Source organism: Python bivittatus, unplaced genomic scaffold, assembly GCF_059951505.1.
Source record: "Python bivittatus isolate LINGU-HERP-01145 unplaced genomic scaffold, Pbiv_v1 ctg000410_np1212, whole genome shotgun sequence".
Lineage (NCBI taxonomy): Eukaryota > Metazoa > Chordata > Lepidosauria > Squamata > Pythonidae > Python > Python bivittatus.
In genome coordinates, this window is record NW_028277067.1 from 3,628,053 (window position 1) to 3,647,239 (window position 19,187).

Sequence of the window (19,187 nt, forward strand, 5' to 3'; positions counted from 1 at the left end):
TCAGGGACATCTGCGGGAGGGAAAGTGCCACCTATCTCTGGGGAATGCCATGGCTGCCAGCCGCTGCTTCCAACGAGTTCTAGAATTGGATCATAAAAACACACAGGCTGAGCAAGAGGTAAGGCATTGAACATGAGGTTTACCTGAAGAGCTGAATATTTGGGGTGCCAGGCTTGGGTGATTGATCTGGTTCGGCAACTCTTGTTTGACTGATAAAAGTCTCAAGGTATGTTGCACTGGTTATATTAATTTAGCTAACACTTCACTTCACTGGTTCCTTTGAATACACTGAAGTTCAGTTTTATATTTCATTTTGAATCCATACAGCTGTAAATTTCAGTCATTCAGTTACATACAGGACATCAGTGAATAACAAGGTTCGTCCCTTGTCCTGGCGATAAGTCTGTGAGAATAAGTGATATGTCTTCCAGTCTTGCCCGCTGAGAAAACATCCTTTTTCCTTTATGTATGGAATTTCTGGCTTCTCTTTAAAATCCCTAGTGTTCTTCCTGGAACAATACTTATGAAAATAATCCAGTTCAAAGCTGCTTTATAGAGAAGGCATAATGCTAATTACAGTCCTCCAGCAGTTGGTTTACATGCCACTGAGGACAGAAGCTCTGCCCACAAATGCTGTAACATTTGCTACATATCCTCAGGAACATCGGAAGCGATATATGCTAGAAACCTGATTCTTTATCATAACAGATGTCCTGAAGATGTAGTAGGTATAAGACTTTGTGCATCCTGTATATGTATGTATAGGTAAGATTATGTTGAAAATCAGCCTTCAAATATTGTTTATCAAAAGAGAGGTATCATTATGAAGTTAAAATAAATAAGACATTAAAAACATTAGAATAGCCTCCCCAGTGCTGTGATCCTCCAGATACAATGAGCTACTACTCTCAGAATTCCCAGCAGCACATGGCTAATCGCTGATTGAGAATCCTGGGAACTCAATCAGTAGTTTGATATATCTAGAGGGCATCAGAATGCTTGATGGCCTACAAATAGCTAATACTAATATTTAATAATCTGATATGATGCCTTCTCTTCCAGTTGAAGAGTGCCGGAACTGTTCTAGAATATGAAAAAATTGCTGAAGTTGATTTTGAGAAACGGGACTTCCGAAAGGTAAAGATTGATTGGTGTGTGTGTGTGTGTGTAATAGAGAACTTATTTTTTGGCTTTCTTGAGGCCATGAGGCTCCTTCTTTGCTCTCACAATTACTTAATCTCATCCTTCCTTTTCAAAAATGGAGAACAGGAGGTTTGGAGTTTTCAGACCACAAGGGTTTCAAAGCTCTAAAGCTCCCTCTCTTTTTGCCTCCCCCGAGTAACAAATTTGTCTTGATTGCTCTTCAGCAAGATGGTATTGCTGCTTAGCCCCACAGTCTCAATGTTAAGACCTCTGTCTAATCCAATGAATTCCTACTACGCTGCTTTCTAATTGCCAAGAGCAGCTGGTAATCTGAGACAATCTGAAGTTTGTCTTAAGGAAGAAACCTGCCTTGTCTGAGATTTGAACAAGCTCTGTCCAGGCTTCTCTGTCCCTTATGCAGTATCAAACGTGCCCCTTGTTTCTGGAGAAGAAGCTCCTCCTTCTTGTGGCTCCATCATCTGGAGTGTCTCGGCACTTCCCGCAGCACCCAGTGGTGATGTCACCTGTGGGAAGAGATGGGGGAAGGGAATTTGAGAATCCAGCTGAGCCTCAAACCAACAATGCCCTCTTCATATGCAACTGAGAGGCCATGAGAACACTCATTGAGGCCTGAAATTTGGGTTCATCATTTGTCACAGTAGCCGCTGCTTCATTGCAGCCACTCTTGTTTTAACAATCTCAACTTGAGTTTCTAAGTACAGTATTTTTCAAAATTTCTGCAGTCACGGGCCACTAAATAAACATTCAGAAAATGAGGGAACCACTTAGTTAAACAACACACTCTCTCTGCCTTTTCATTTCTAAGAGCATAGGAGTTAACATTTCCAGGTGAATAAGGTAAAGATGGTGTCTGCCTTTGTATATGCCTTCCTGTCTCCTCCATTGTTAAGTGTTTTTTAAACTGAAATTTGTAGCAAAAAATAAAGTCTTTAATTACCATTTGAATTGTTTTATGTGCCCCATGCAATAATAACAATTCTTAGCACAAATTTGCTGGTCAAAAATGTTCTTCAGTAGAAATCTCAATTCTGAGAGTGTAGGGGCAAGTGGATCTCCAGTTCAATGAAATCCCATTTTTCTCATTATTCTATATCTTATTCACACATTTCTTTTGGGTTGCTTGTGTGGAGCCACAGTTCCATTTAGCAGAGCACATGCCAGTTCACTGTTGGTAACTACACTTAAGATCAATTTATTTTCTGAATGTTGATGTTTACATTGTCACTTAAATTATCATGTTTACATTTCAGTGAACCAATTTTTATCCAGTGATCCATGTTTAAGAACCATCTTACTGGTGGGGGAAGTGTGAGCTAATATGGTGAACAAGCTGTCTCTGTGGAGGGAGGCAGGGCCAAGGCAGTGAGCAAGCTTTGCCCCATGAACACAGGGAAGCTGTGACAGATAAACTAGTGGACTTATGCAGACCCAGACTATACTTTAAAGAATCATTGTGGTAGCGCTCCGTACTTCCTTAGAAATAGTGGAGAAAGTATAGTCCCCTATTATTCAGAAAAGCTTCTTTTTTTACCCCAGAACACAGAAGTATGCAGAGCAGATACTGGTGTATTCTTAAGCCATATCTGCCCCAGTCACATAGAAGTTGGGGCAAGGGCATCCAGTTTAAAGGCTGAAAGTGATTCAGGTGAGGAGTGTGGAATGTGGACATTAATGTATAGCTTAGCATCCTATTTTTCCTTATTTCTTGCATCCCCAAAATGCCATTCCCAAGGAGGAAGTTGTAAATAGCAAGGATGGTTTAGCGTCTACTGCCCACGCTCCTGTTTTGCACCTATAAGTAGTACCTACAACCCCTTCTTGTTTTGTGATTGTGGCAGGTTTGAGTTTATGTTTGTTTTGCCCCCAGTGTCATAAGAACAAGTTTCACCCAAGAATTTATATAAATAAGGACGGAGTGTTTCACCTGTCAGTACTTCTGGGAGTACTAACTCCCATACATATTTTCAGCCAAGCATCTTTTTACAAGAGGAAGAAATTGCTATTCTTACATTCTTCCAAGAATGCTTTACAGATGGGAGGTTATTGCTACATATTGGAAAGGCTTGATTCATATAATTTTCCACAGAAAATTTCTGGAGATCAGACCTGCAGAAAGGCCTCACCTTACCTGTTTTTGGGGGGTGGGTTTCCCATTCCTACCCAGGTAGAAAAGTTTGACATCAGATATTATCTGTGAATGGACCTAAATCAGTGACTCGTAGCAACTTAGTTGGGCTGTATAGGCTATTGGGGGGGGGTGTTGTGCTTCTTGAACTTGTCCATATGCCCTGATAAAAAGGTTCATAAGGCTTTAGGGGGCTGAGCTTTGGGGCTTGAAAATTAGTGCCATTTCAAAGCCTTATGCTAATTTGCCAAAGATATAGATCTTGTCCAAAATCCTGTCCAGATCCTTTAACTTATACAGGTCTATACATATACTTATTTTACAATGTATGAAACAATTCAAATTTCAGGCTTATGGTGGTAGGTTCTTCCCCTGTCCACATTGTCCATAGCAGCCAGTATTGTGGCATGCTGCCTCTGAACACACAGACACTTATTTAGCTATCAAGACCATTAGCTATTGAGAGTTGTATTAGCCATATGTTCTATGAACTATGAGTTATATGGGAAAAAATACTAATTTTGCCTATCCTAAATTCTGTTTCAGAGCAGAACTCCAACTATTATAGGTTATTCAAGCTTCATGTCTTCAGCAGGCAAGAGGCTGCCTCCAAACCAATATCTGAGTTTTTGTGTTCTGATTTTTTTTTCTTTTCTCTTTTGCGTCTGTTCCCCAGGTTGTATTTTGTATGGATCGTGCTCTAGAATTTGCCCCTGCCTGCCATCGCTTCAAAATCCTGAAAGCAGAATGCTTAGCTTTGCTAGGTCGCTATTCTGAAGCCCAGTCTGTTGCAAGGTAAGAACTGTAACAGATTTGATGGGGAAAACCTATATGGTGTAAAGAATAATGTAGTTAACCCTGAGGGGAATAGCTCATCATGATTTGTTCCTGATTCTAACAAGAAGATTGGAGCTGTGCCTCCCCATTATCTAGTACTGAGAAGCCACAATGGTACCCAAAACAATTTTTATTTTTCTAAATTAGAATGGCATATATACAGTATTACAGAGGAAGAAATGTGCCAGTTTCATATACATCAGTGCAGGGATTTATGCTATTAAGATGCCAATAACTGTTTTGTTTTTTGTTTTTTTCATTTTTGCAAAGTAAGAAAGGCCACAGTTTTAAAAAATATTTAAAAACTAGAATATATTGTGAAAAGGAAGGGATGGGAGAGGAGAAGAATGGAAAGCTGGATCGAGTAATTTGAGAAGAATCAACCAAGAATGGCAATAAAGATGCTGAGAAAGTAAATTCAGTTTGTTGTTCAGAAGTGCACAGCCACAGAAAAAGAAATTGTGGGTGACAACTAACTTTGGCATGACACCCTGCCCTTTCTAGCAAGCTGAACTCCTCAACTATGAGATTGAGATCCACAGAGACAGGATGAGAACACCTTCGTCCCTGATCAAACAAGTTAACCCTTCTGAAAGATTCCATTCTGCATCAGGTTCAGAATTTACATCAAATTGGAGCAAGCCCTATTTTTAGTGTTTAGTGAAAAAATGAAAAACCTGGAAAGTTAAAGTTCCCCCACCAGTGTGTATAATTTAGTAAAACATTTTTCAGTTCTAAAGAGGTGTCTTTGTGTCCACAAGGGTCCAGGCAGAAAGCAAAACAAAATGTAATGGGAGCCTTCAAAAGGCTATTATGTACAGCACCCAGAGTCACTATGTGAGATGGGTGACTATACAAATTTGATTGATTGATTGATAAATATATGTGTACTTGCTTTGAAATTGACAGAGGGGAGTTGGGAAAAGAAATGGTCCACTGGAATAATAGGAAAAAAAGGCCAGTGTCAGGAATTAGAGAAAAGGAAAGACAATGGACAACTAGAAAGGATGCTGTTCTTGCCTGGAAGCTACAGGACTCAGGCATCATATGTTGATTTGAAATATTCACATATTGTTATGCTACAAGTTTTTTATCGGTGTCTTGGTTTGAGGGTAAGAACGTACCCAGCTCTGTTTTGTCCTGTGATTTTTTTTTCCTATTCCTGCACTCCGTATTTAGTGACATCTTGCGAATAGATGCAACAAATGCTGATGCTCTCTACGTCCGAGGCCTTTGCCTTTACTATGAGGACTGCATCGAGAAGGCTGTGCAATTCTTCATCCAGGCACTAAAAATGGCTCCTGACCACGATAAAGCCTGCCTTGCTTGCCGTGTAAGCATAAAAAGAAATGCTGGGGAGATGTGTGTGCTTTCTGACAGGCCAGGGTGGGGTGCCTGTGGCCTTCCAAATCGTGTTGATCTATAGCTCCTAGGAGCTCCAGGCAGCATGTCCAGTGGGGAGGAATGCTGCCAGGTACAGTTCAGCAACATAGATTCATCATATCTGCAAGTTGGGATAACTTTTGACTACACTTACGTAAATAGTACAAATGCCATTAAATAGGAGATATTTAAGAGCAAGTATCATATGTAAGAGGAAAGCTAAATGTTATTTTTCTCCTGCCTATAGGAGAGGAAGGAGTCCCTTTCTGAGGTACAAGGGAGAGGCTTAAGATAGCTCTGATTGAGGTTGTGTTTGTTTCATGTCAGAAATTAAACTTCTTTAACTAGACTATTTCAATTCTGAACAATGAAAAAATGAATTGTATAGCTTAAATAAGCTATAGGTTTGTACAGTTTTGTTTCTTTTATAAGATTATGCATTGTTGCTATTCTGTGTCTACAAGTAACTGTCAGTAAGCAAGGACACTAAAGTCAGACCTGCAAACAATGAAAATCTTAGAAGTCAGAGAGGTGGTTGAATTAGATTCTATCAGGCATTTCCCCCGTAATTAAAACCATACTTTTATGATTGTAGATTAGAAGTTTACATAAAAATAAAGTGGAGGTTCTCTGCACCTACTAGTGTGTTCTGTGCTTTTTGCTGTTCTCCTAGAGAATCACAACACGTATTCAGTCCCAGCCCTAAACTGGTAACATTCTACTGACCAAACATCTTGGATGTTGAAATGCAGCTGAAGGATTTGGATATTTAACTGGCTGTAAGAATTCAGATTCTGTGCTAACATAATAGCAGCAGGTGTCCTCTCCCACAGTGAATAATTGCATTCATGTTTGCAGATAGATCCACTGTACAGAACAAGATAGAGTGAGTGTACTCAATATATATTGCTTTATCTGCTATTGACATGGAACCATCTTTTCTGTACTTAGATTTTTTTAAGGAGTGGAAAGTTCGCCTAATTAATTGATTAGTCTAAACTATTTAAAAATTACTGGATTGATTAAAATAGTCCCAGTAGTCATCAGTTTTAAAAGCTTCTAACATGCCACTAAGTTGAGTGATGAGATATTTAACCTAAATCCAAAAAGAATTATATCAGTTAATTTCAGCAAAGCACACCCTGGAACACAGTCCATTCTGGAGTTTTTCAATGAAATTTGACATGTCCTAATGCTGGATAAACTCTAAACAGAAATTAAGGACTGTTTAAGTCCCAGGTGTGTTTACAGGGTTTTCATGAAATTGTTATTACATGGTTTCAGATTAAAAAAACAGTTTATAGTAGAACTTAAACAATTGATATTTCTATACAAGTAGTCTTTGCCTAACAACCACAGTTGGGACCAGAACGAAGCAGTCGTTAAGTGAAATGCCCACGTGACTGTTTCGCTCAATGACATTGCAATCCGGGCACTCCAAGTTGAGGGAGTGTTAAGCTATCTCCCAGGTCATTAAGCAGACTAAGTGAAAGAGCTGTCTGCTGAAGGATTTCAGCTCCACGTGGAGTTGAAATCCTTCAGCAGATAAGTTCTTTCGCTTTGTCCTCTTTCCCCTCCCCTCTCTCAGCAGTGAATAGAGGACCTGAAGATTTGAGGTCCATGACTGCCCAGTGCTGAAGGGGGAGGGGAAACCTCACAGTGCTGGGCAGTCATGGAGCTCAAATCCTGAAGATTTGAGGTCCGTTCCTTCACACCACCGCATCCCCTCCACTTGCAACCTTCCCTACTAGCTTCCAATGGGGAAGCCAGCAGAGAAGATTGCAAATAGCGATCATATGATCATGGGGCACTTGGCAACTGGTTGTAAATACGAGCTGGTTGCCAAGCACCTGAAATGTGGCCACATGACCGCAGGGAGGCGGCGCAACGTTTTACGACGGCCAGAAGTGCTTTACAGACTGAAAAACACCCTTTCCGAGGCCATCATAATTTCGAACTGTTGTTAAATGAACAGTCGTTAAGCAAGGACTAACTGTACTATAAACTATCAGGTTGGTGCCTCCATGTGTGCCACATGACGACTGACTTCTAAAGTAAGAGGAAAATTATATTATTTACTACTTCATTCTGTTGGAACTGTTTTAAAAAAAAATAATTAAAGTTGTTATAAAAAGTACAGATTGTAAATACCATCATAAGGAAATGTTCTTTCCCATATGTAAGAAATGGGTTTTAAAAATCCTGTGATAGCATATATTTTCTAAAAGATTCTTGTCCAATCTGGTGCCATCCAGATACATTAGGCACAGTGACTGCAGATTGTGGATCTTGAACTGCAAAATACCTGCAGGCATAGGTGTTCAAGACCAACCATGACAACACTGTGTATGTTATGGTGTCACACCCGCCCCTGGACATCCATGCCTGCAGAGCACAAAGTTGGGGAAAGCTGTTCTAAGATTGTATCCCTTGTGCATCATCTGAAATGTGTGCAAGTTTTTCCTCTAATCCCCAAATTACAGTCCCTGTTTACAGGTGGCAGGTAAGTTTGATCATTCTCAGGACTGTGATTCAATCTCAAAAGTAAGCCTTTGGCAAAGGCTTATAGTGGGGTTGCTAAAGTGTTTTAAAGAACTGGTGGCTTCAAAGATGCAGAAGTTCAACTGTGGCCTACCAGAACTTTTCTAGAGTGCTCCTAGGAATTACTAGGAATTACTGTGGAAATGCTAAGATATCATGCAATATTCAGAGGAAGACAGATGGTGGTAGCAGCTAGAAATCTGCTTTTACTACTATATTACTAAAGCAGGTGCTAAATCAAGCACTTTCAAACTGAGTGGAGAAGGAGAAGAAATCCTATCATCTGCACTCTCCTACCTTTCCTTCTAAACACTATTAATTGTTTCATACTGTGCAACTTTGGCAATGTATTGAGATGTGCTTAAAGCACTTCTCTCCATTAGACAGATCTTGAAATTGAGAACTGGGTAGTTTTTTAATATGTATCTTTATGCAGGCGAGCCAACTAATATTTGCTGAAGTAGGTGACAGCCCAAGTTTTTTTAATTACTCCACATTATTTTTCTGCCCACTTCTTCCTTTAGAACGCCAAAGCACTGAAAGCAAAGAAAGACGATGGTAACAAGGCTTTCAAGGAAGGGAATTATAAGCTGGCCTTCACACTTTATACAGAGGCCCTAGCAATAGATCCAAATAACAGGAAAACCAATGCCAAACTGTACTGCAATCGTGGAACTGTTAATTCCAAGGTAAGTGCCCAAGTAGGGCCTCGCCTTTTTCTTTAGATCGGGGACCTTTCTGAAGTCTTCTGCCACAAACAATTTAGATATGGGAGAAGTTTCCTCAAATCTGTCTCTCCTTATTGCAATGTGTAATAGAGAAGGGCTTGAAGAATCTATCAACCTTCAGTGGTAAAAGATTATGAAGACCACATTGGAAGCAGTCTTTTCACCATTGGAAACCTAAAATAAAGGCTTTGTCAATGCAAGGATGATAAATTGTTAGGATGGCAAAGCCAGCAAACCTCAAGATCAGACAGTATGACTATAAAGTAGGGAGGTTCAAATAAAGTTTACCTTTTGGATATCTCTGTAGGAATAATAACTATGAGTAGTTCATATACCTGTGTGTTTCTGAGACTTCCTAGTGCTTTGATTGCAAAACTGAGCAATTTTTGTAACATGTTTGTAAGGTAAGTCAGTAGCAGTAATGTCCTTATTCCATTCTGCTAATGGAGAACAGAGGTTGTGAATAGCAGGAATAACCTGGCCAATACATTTTGTTGGAAACCAACTTGGGATCGGAGAAAATATGGAAAGTTTGCTATCAAATTCTATTATGTCACTCACAATCTTTTGTTGCCTCTAAGTTTGCTTGTTTATTTAAATCTGTACAATATGTATTTATTTATTTACACAATTTATTAAAGAGCCACCTCACTTTTTCAAGCGACTGGGCGGCATACAACAGGGTTAAAAAACAGTCCATAAATACATTGAAAAGTATAAAAAATACAAAAATCGTATGTCAAGGAGCTGAACCATGGCAGTGCCAATAACACTACCTGAGTCATTTGAGTTTAGCTCAAAAGCAATTAATTTGATTATTAATAAATGCAGAGGATGGGGATATGGCCTCTTTAATTTTTAACTCTGCTGCTGTTGTACTATATTTGATGCTGTAACTGAGTAGCACAATGTGATCTTTTTGAATTAGGTAAGCAATATTTTTAAAAATCTGAAAAAAAATGTGGAGATTAACAGAATTGAGGAAATAAGAATCAGTAAAATCAGAAAGAGTCATTCTGCAAAAGCTCAAGGATGGAAAGAAAACCACTCAGCATCATCAGAGGCCCTCTATCTTTGTGCTTTGAAGGTTCTTTGCCTCTTGCCTTCCAAAAGTTATCTTGCTTCCAAAAACCATTTAGTGTACTTTTTGTGAACTTAAATGCATTTGGTTGTTCATTTCTCCAGTACTGGGAACAGCAGGAAAAATATAGTTGTTAAAATATGTTCTAGCCAATAAAATCTCTGATAAGAACAAATGCTGATAATTTTGGAAATGAGCTCAAGGTGAATATTTCCTTGAATTGGCTTAAATACCTGTCAACCATCCACCATATATTTTTTTCTACTCTTGTGGTACAGTTGGTTGACCTCTTCAATATTTGACTCCTCTTTTAGGAAGGCAACTAATACTTTTTTGGGCTTTCTGCTGTAACCTTATTATGATTTTGTTACTCCTAATTGTTCAGTTTTTCTTTCTGATGACTGAGAATAATACTGCACAGCAAGAATTTGAAGGAAAGCAGATTTTAGGGCAGCCAACACCAACTTTGTGCTGCTAATTGTGTTGGGACTGTGGAGAATTCTGTGAATTATATGAATTTTATCCTAATACATCTAGAGTTGGAGAAGGCCTACAATAAAGGATCTAAAAGCCATGAACTAAACTGTCTTACCTAGAGGCCTGAACAAAGCAAATAACAGATTGAAGTTGAGATGTATTTCTTTCTATTCTTTGAGACAGAAACTAACGATAATGCCAGAGAGTTTAGTTTCTAAGCTTGGTGTTTGCCTTCCAGCTTAGAAAGCTAGATGAAGCAATAGAAGACTGCACAAGTGCCATCAAACTGGACGACACATACATTAAGGCCTATCTGAGAAGAGCGCAGTGGTAAGAATTGGTATCTAAAATGGGGGGGAGATACCTAACTTAATAATGAAAGAATATCCTCTTAGACTGAGCAAACAAAAGGAGGGGAGACAGTTTTCATTCCTGGGACATTAAATATTCAGATCATTAGAAAGGACCAGGTGAATCACTTTTCAGATAATGCTAGGAAAGACTGATCTAGTAATCTAAGTAGTATCTAGTATCTAAGATGGTTGATATGGTCAAGATATAGCACATCTTTTGGTTTAGAGTGTCCTGATATCTAATATTAGCTAAGCTAATTGATTGAATTGGGAAGAATATACAGGTAGTCCTTGTTTAGTGACCACAATTGGGACCGGCAACTTGGTTGTTAAGTGAAGCGGCCACTAAGTGAAACTGTGACTGCTTATCATCTTACTTCATCTTTCCTTTGCTGTACAGACCTGTGAAGGTTGTAAATGTGAGGATTAGTCATAAAGTTACTTTTTCATCACCATCATAACTGTGAACAGTTGCTAAATGAGGCAGTTGCTAAACGAGGACTAACTGTATATAAAAACCAGCTATTTTCCATTTTTTAAAAGTTCTCCCTGTATTTTTTTTCTCTCACTTCTACATTTGAGATGTTTAGGACTACATGCTTGTTTCTACTTGCTCCAGATTTTATCCCAAGCCTTTGAGGTAGTTGAGGTTAAAATAACACCAGATCAAAAACTATTCCATGAGCTTCTGCTAGATTCAGCCTCTTTCCTCTATTGACTCAGGTGGTTTAGAAATTAGGTCATGTTGCTTATCATATCAAGTTTGATTTCCTATAAATCACTTTTCTGTATTTCCTGACTTGGTAGATATGTAGATGTTGCTCATGCTCATGGCTGAATAGCAGGTTAGGAATGGCTTCTCCTTCCCTTTAGCTCAGATTATTTTCTGACTTTTTTCTCACTTAATCTGATGTAATTTGGAGCTTGTTCTGAAATTTATACGGTGTTAATTGTGCCTCTGCCTAGTTACATGGACACAGAGCAGTATGAAGATGCTGTAAGGGATTATGAAAAGGTTTACCAGACAGAGAAAACAAAAGGTAACCATAGAGCATTTGCTTGTGGGCTTGATTGGCCTTTTCTGATATTTATTAGATAATCCAGGCTACAACTCCTTTTATATTGGCTGGGGATGATGGGAACACTAGCCCAGTATTTCTGAAAGCCAGTCTTAACTGTTGTTTTCAGACAGTCTTATTTATTAGACTTATATCCCACTCTTTCACTCAGGAGCCCATGGCAGCATGCATAGTGTTCACTCCTCCTGTTTTTCCCCACAGCAACAACCCTGTGAGATAAATTGGTCTGAGAGAGAGCAACTGACGAAGTCAGAGCTTCCATGGCTAAGGCCACCCTAGAATCTGGATCATAAGAATTATACCTCACTGGCTTCTTCAATCTGACTTTTCATAATATTTAAGACATACGGTGCCTTAGATTCCAGACAGGGGGCTGTTGGTAGCTGTATCTCCAATTAATTTATCCCCTTTTAAAAATTAACTAAATTGGCAGCCATCATCCTATCTAATGACAGCAAATTTTATCTACTGTTTATTGCATCAAGAGGTACTTTATCAGTCCTAAATCACCCCTCACTTAGTCTGCCTGGAGGAGAATTGCATTCATTGTGTAATCCTTTGTTGCAGCTAAAAATTTTCTTTTCTGATATATTGTAGAACACAAGCAGCTGCTCAAGAATGCACAGATGGAACTGAAGAAGAGCAAGAGGAAAGACTACTACAAGATCCTGGGTGTAGACAAGAATGCCTCTGAAGATGAAATCAAAAAAGCATACCGGAAACGGGCCCTGATGCATCACCCAGGTACAGAAAAGTTCCCTCCGTTCCACTATTACTCTTCAAAGGTTCTAAAACTGTCAGAAGTAGAATGTCATAAAAGGAACATACTTGACAACATAAGCTTCTTTACTGGGGATTCCTCTGTTTTCTGTTCGTTTAGTGCAAGGCCTTCTCCCCTTTGTTAGCATTGCCCAGGCTGTGATTGGGTGAACAAAGGTTGAGTGAGGGTGTAGGTGTCTCAAAAGGCAACATTGGCTGGACTTTTGGGCCATTACAGGAATTGTGATTATCCATTGTGCTAGGAGCTTAAAGGTAAGTGGTAATAACCCCATATTCAAAAAGATGCTTTGCTATGAGTTCTTTTATTTCCCCAGCCAGCTAGTTACTGCTTCATTTTCATTAAAGGCCAGGAAGATAGAATAAATGACGTGAGGACTCGTCAAGCGCTTTGTCTGTCTGTCTGTCTGTCTCTCTCTCTCTCTTTCTCTCTCTCCCTTTTACTACACTGCTGAGTTCCAGCTTCTCTGGAGCTGAAGATGCTCAGCTGCAAGTCCCTTCAATAGGAGCAAGAGGAGAATATTCAAATGTATTGAAAAATATTGTTTTTTTTCCCTTGTTTAGAAAGTGGCATGATGCAACTTCAGTTTTTACAGCTCTATTTAAAATGGAATAATTGCTCCATTGTCATCCTATACAATTCTCTTAACACTGTTATATACAATACACTGTAAAATGGATGATTTCACACCGCCTCCTCAGTATTACATGGCATTTATCCAAGCACATTTAAAAAACTCAAATGTAAAATCAAGTTGTTGGTATTAATCTTTAAAGCCCTAAATAGCTTAAAGTCTGGCTATTTGAGGAACCACGATTCCCGTTGCAAACCTGTTTGGATATTGGGATCTGTATGAAAGGTGGCTCAGAAAAGACCCTGCTTTTCAAGTATTTGCCCTGAGTGATCAGTTGAATAGAAAGGCAGGAGAAAAATCTAGTAAGTTACACAAATCTATTTCAGTACTTAAATAAGGAAAAACTCAGTACATTGAGCTTCTCTTCATACGTTTGGATCACTTTGATAAATGGCTTTTTTTTCACCTAGTTATTAGAGCAAATTATTCTTTCTCATTGCAATTAGGTTTTTCTTTCTTTCTTTCTTTCTTTCTTTCTTTCTCTCTCTCTCTCTCTCTTTCTCTCTCTCACCTGCCAATCCCACACATCAAATTCTTGGCAGATCGGCATAGTGGAGCAAGTGCTGAAATCCAGAAAGAGGAAGAAAAGAAATTCAAAGAAGTTGGTGAAGCCTTTACCATTCTCTCTGATCCAAAGAAAAAGGCCCGCTATGACAGTGGCCAGGATCTAGAGGAAGATGGCATGAATATGGGAGGTGAGTGCAAAAGAGAGCTTTTACTTGGTGACCTTTCTGTGCATAAGTGCATGGTTGTGGAATGGGAACAAGGAAGGGTAGTATCTACTCAAAATTTTGAGGGTAGTGTTCTATATTCTTCTGATGAAAGCTATAGAAACTGAATTTGTTCATCTTACTTAATATATTTTGGCTTAATCAAAAGGTTTGGAAATTGAGGGCAAGGCAAATATGAGTCTGGGGGACTCATGAGAAAAGAGAAAATGAACATTGCAAAGTGTTATAGATGCTTTTTAGAACTTTCATGACTATAAATGTAAATTTAAACAATAGAAGCTAATCAAAAATTCCTTCTCACCTGCTTTTCTTCTTTTTTTTCACATATACTTCCCAATAGATTTTGATGCTAATAATATCTTCAAGGCTTTCTTTGGAGCACCTGGAAGTTTTAGTTTTGAAGGTGGGTCATCTTTCACACTGTACAAAAAAGGAGTTGTTCCTACTTTTGAATAGGAAAACGGTCTGTAGGTTTCAACTGAGACCGTGTCTCTCAATCCTTCATCTTGGGTCAAATGAGAAACCTATTAAGTTCTGGTTTAGGGATTCAGCAGAGGCTGTTTGATTCATACAAAATACAGTTCTAGCAGGGGACCATAAAGTGTTCCACTGTCCAGATCATAGTCCCCTTTAAAGATGCTAAGGCATGTGCTGTAGGCCCTTCTGTGCTGTGCTCAGAGCATGTGTGCAGGGCGTCAGTTGTGGATCCGTTTGTTTAATCGAGGTTTGCCTTGCTAGGGAACCTCGTAACTTCCTCTCCTTGTCCAATCACTCCAAAATGCAGCTGTTCCCATAATAGTTATAAACTTTATGTCATTCTTCATGCTTTTTCTAAGTGGACTTTGGAATCTTTCCTCTGTTTAAAAGATCTCAGTATTGCAGCAATTGCTTTGATGCTTCACTTCCTAATTTGCTAATCTGTACCTCTTTGTCTTTCAGCTTCTGGACCAGGGAATTTCTTTTTCCAGTTTGGCTAAGCTGCAGAACAGATCCATTTCATCTACTGAAATCCAGAGTTTCCCTGACCTGCTTCTTTTAACTTCAAGTTCCATCCTCCCTTCATTGCATCTCAGCGTTTCTTAGGGCTGTGGCGTTTTCTCTGTTGGAAACATCAATTTTTGTGTGTGCTTTAGAGTGTGATGAGAAAACCAGCATTTGGAGGGAAGAGGGAGGGAGCAGTTAAGGAATATACATTTTTGTTTGTTTTATTGTTAACTTTATTAAAAAAAGAGAGAGAGAAAAAATGAAATCTTTTGATTCCTCCGTTAAATAATTTAAGATTCCCAAACTACTGGGACTTCATTCAGGGAATCCTTATCTTCTGAAATAACCTTGAGACTTTTCTCAAGCGCAACTGGATATGCCATGCCTTTATGGGGTTTCACACTATGGGGAAACTGAATTGAATTTTTTCACTTTAGTTTTATTGTACTGGCTGTAGCCATATTGAACCTTATTCCCAGAAACATTTCAGACACTTGAGAAATGCAAAGAAGTTTGCCACATTATTCTCTGAGAGAGTCATCTTTGGAATAAGAGTTGCCTCTTCTCAGCACTTTCTCTTAATATTTCCAGAGTCTCTTTCATTTGAGGAACAGTTTCTGTTTCCAGTTGCTTGAGTACTTCAGGAAAATGGTAAGGGCTGATTTGACATATGGACATATCTTTTTGATGGTGGCTTCCAGATCAACGTGTAAACCTGATTTCATTGAAAAGTGCATGAAGTCAGAGGTGATTGTCAGGTGTTATGAAAGGTGTATATATGTCTTGTTAGATCTGCAGTGCATATTTCACACATGCACATCAACATGTGATGTCACAGTTCTTACATGCATGCACAAGTCCACTGTAAGTGTTGGAATCTCTTGAACTAATTGGAATCTCAAAATGCATTTTTGATGTTGAGAAGATTTTTCAGAATTGACCAACAATGTGTTGAATGTTTAAAAGAAGAAATTCAGCATTATTTGAGGGAAGAGTACTATAGTGGTAGCCAGCCATGCTGAAGTTCTTGATGCATTTTTTAAAGTTTTGCCCAATGTTTGTACCATATTGACTACCCTTAACCCATAATATAATTTCTGCTTTGGACAATTAGCTCATTCCTTTTTCCATAATAGTAAAAATCATAAGTAGACTGTCATCTCTTCTAACAATCTCCCAGTCCCTGAACCATTTTTATATTACATGCAGTTTTCACCATTTTATGTTATTTCAAACTCCTCCTCTCTTAGTCTCTCTTACTTTTCCTCAATCCAGGCCACACTGGCTAGGAGATTAGGGAAGCTGAAATCTCAATACATCTAGAGGAGATCAGCTTGGGGAAGATTAGCCTGGAAGATCAATATTGTGATGAATGAAATTGTTCAGCAGAAGAGTGGTGTTTGTGTTACATCTGAACAGGTTTTGGCAGCTTTCTATTCATGAGACCAATGGAAAAATTGATAAAAAACCTCAAAAAAATTGTAATCATTTGCAAGATTTTTAAACAGTTCTTGTGCAGTGCCTGGAATTCGGCTCAGTGAAATGTCAGGTATTGATCTAATATGAGACATTGTTTTAAGAGGTACCCAGATTGTGTCCTGGGAATTATCCTCTATTTTTCAAGCCATTCAGTTGGTGGGTCCTAGCAAGCTTAAGGAATAGCATAAATTAGGCTTCATTCCTTTAATAGCTTCAAACTAAGGAACTCAAAAAGTGGATGCAGAAATAGTCTATTGGGAGATGGCCAGGAACTGAATGCTAAACTAAAGGAAGAACAGAATAAATTCAGGAGCTTGATCTCAGCCAGCATTGCATGCCGGTTCCTGGCCTAGCAAATGTTAGATATCTCTAATTGAGAATTTCATTGTACAGTCAAATTCTGCTGGTGGAATTTATTTTTTTGGTTGAATGCATACATTTTAGAGGAGTTAATTAGTGGAATTGTGTTGTGTCCATTCTCCTTTAAGGGTAATGACAAATAGGATAGTTCAGAAACTGGCACAAAAGGCTATGAAATCAACAACCTCCCTCTTCATTGCTTTATGCTGAGAGAAGTTAACAGCATGTTACCTTCAGAGACTGAGGCGTCAAGGAGCAACACTGGCATCCTGTGAATTTTTCCCTTTAAGATGTTTTGGCTCATTGCAATAATTTCCTTTTAAAAACTCCACAGAGGATTAGAGGAATATTAAGAGTTTCAGTGGATGGCTGCCTGGTTTTCTGATCATCTCTACACAGCTGGGAGTAGTATTAAAGATAACTTAGAAAATTACTTTCTCCGTATCACAAGCATTTAAAAACTTTTTTTTCAGATCCAAGAGTCAATGATACAAAATTCCTAGACCTTAAAACTGATTGTAACCTGAAAAGTAATGAATGCTGTAATACTTTGCTTTTCTACTTTGTTTTTGATTATCTGAAATTCTTCTCATTGCAGCCATTAAGGATCTTCAGATATACCAACTTTTGCATTATACATTAGGCCATGTACAATCTCCTTCAGAAATTCTCCACCCTGGTATAACCATTCTGTAACTTGAATTCGGTTCTTAGCACTTGGACTTTGTTTTTTTAATTAGCAAAGCTATCTTTAAGGGGTACCAAAAAGAATGTTACTGATATCCAATGGATTACATTTCTATCTGTCTGAGGCTTGGGGTATACCTATAGAGAAATACATTGTTGGAATCTTGCAGTGATCATCATATTACAGGTGAAATGAAACTTTCAGTGCTCCCTTATGGAAGCTCCCTGAGAATAAAAAGCAGGTACAGAGATGGGCTTGAACATTCTTTTCACTGCTAGTTAGCTTACAGGATGATTGTGATGGTTCTATATAGGGAGGCATACAGTGCTGGTAATTTTAAGTAATATCACCGAGTACCATTTTTTCCCACTACGTGTAGACAAAGAACCAAGACTTTCTCATGTCATGCATGGGGTAATTCCTTTGGTGAGGGAGGTCTAACAGCAGCATATTTTAGGGAAACCTGCCATTTTTGCCTATTTTCTTTCCCTGTACACTTCTTGATCAGCTGTTTTTGCATGCATTGTGCCCTCTTTGCTGTACAGATACACTTACAAGGAATACCTGAGCAGAGGACAGGTAGATCAATGTTCAAGCCATTTGGAGAAAGGCTGTTTGGCTAAGAATAGTTAATATACATTCTGACCTCCGTGTGAGGACCTAGACTTCCTATTAATAATACATTTGTTGCATGATCTGTTTTTAAAACAGCATCCCATCCCTTTCTCTCCCGTGGATAGCTTCAGACACATGGATAGCCACATTGCCCTACTTGAACCCTTTCACTTATCTGAGATGAAGATTATTTAAAGAAGAAAAAGTGGTGACTGTTCATTAAACAGGATTCATAATGTGTTTATATGCAGAATTTCAAACCAGACTGAAGCAAAAACCATATGCAATTGATATTAACTTTATTATAAAATGTATATGATGTACAAAAAAAAAAATAAACACTCCAGATCTCGCTGGTGACTTATGCCTCTTTAAACTGAGTAGACACTGCTGAGGCTGTGAGTGTGGTGATACGGTGCTGGACTGAATAATTTGGGGGGAAATCTCAAATCTGTGGTGGTCAGTGTTAAAATTGTATGAGTTGTGCAGCTAGTTTTATTTTTTGATGGCAAGAGGTAGACAGGGAGACCACCAATGTTAAAACTCAGAAGAGACCTAGACAGGGTTTTTGATTATGGGGAAGGCATGTACTAGGGCTGTTCAATTTCTTTTAAAGAGGTGCTTCACAACACCCAAGTTTGCATTTGAATCATCTCTCTTTGAATCTTTAAAGTAACCATGCCTTTTTCTAGGCTCATACAGCTGCTTTAGAAGTGCCCTGGCTCTCTCCCCGTGCATGGCTGCTTTATTTTGGAGGCCTCCAAAGCAGCACACATGAACATCTTTCACAAGAAGAAATGACTGGTGATAAACCAGTTAACATCTGTGCCTAATTTTAGTCTTCAGCTATAGACCTATAAAACAAAGCTCAATCTCTTCTCTGCATATAATCTGAAACTTCAGTTTAGCAATGGCTTGAGTAAAGGGTTCCATATCAATCAGCCTAATGTAAGTATCAACACAAACATTTTCTGCATGTTAATACATTTATTTCAGTGTACTTTACAGTTGCTATGAATCTAACTGCTATGTAAACCTGAATGAGAGTTAATTGTTTTAAGTTACATCAATCAAAACCATAGATATGTGCTACTTCTTTATGTGTTTTAAAAAAGCTTTGACCATATTTGAGTTGTATTAACAGAAATTT

At 38.6% G+C, this 19,187-nt stretch overlaps 1 protein-coding gene across 1 annotated transcript in view; it reads left to right on the forward strand.

Moving 5' to 3' along the window:
- Window positions 1–18,545, forward strand: part of DNAJC7 (DnaJ heat shock protein family (Hsp40) member C7) — a 32,975-nt gene extending 14,430 nt beyond the window's left edge. The window contains exons 4-14 of the mRNA XM_088143374.1: window positions 5–118; window positions 1,063–1,137; window positions 3,966–4,084; window positions 5,306–5,459; window positions 8,575–8,739; window positions 10,575–10,666; window positions 11,656–11,729; window positions 12,366–12,512; window positions 13,723–13,875; window positions 14,252–14,314; window positions 14,851–18,545. Of these exons, the coding sequence (XP_087999500.1) occupies window positions 5–118; window positions 1,063–1,137; window positions 3,966–4,084; window positions 5,306–5,459; window positions 8,575–8,739; window positions 10,575–10,666; window positions 11,656–11,729; window positions 12,366–12,512; window positions 13,723–13,875; window positions 14,252–14,314; window positions 14,851–14,888 (1,194 nt within the window). The 3' untranslated portion in view covers window positions 14,889–18,545. The remainder of the gene's footprint in view (window positions 1–4; window positions 119–1,062; window positions 1,138–3,965; window positions 4,085–5,305; window positions 5,460–8,574; window positions 8,740–10,574; window positions 10,667–11,655; window positions 11,730–12,365; window positions 12,513–13,722; window positions 13,876–14,251; window positions 14,315–14,850) is intronic.
- Window positions 18,546–19,187: the final 642 nt, after the last annotated feature.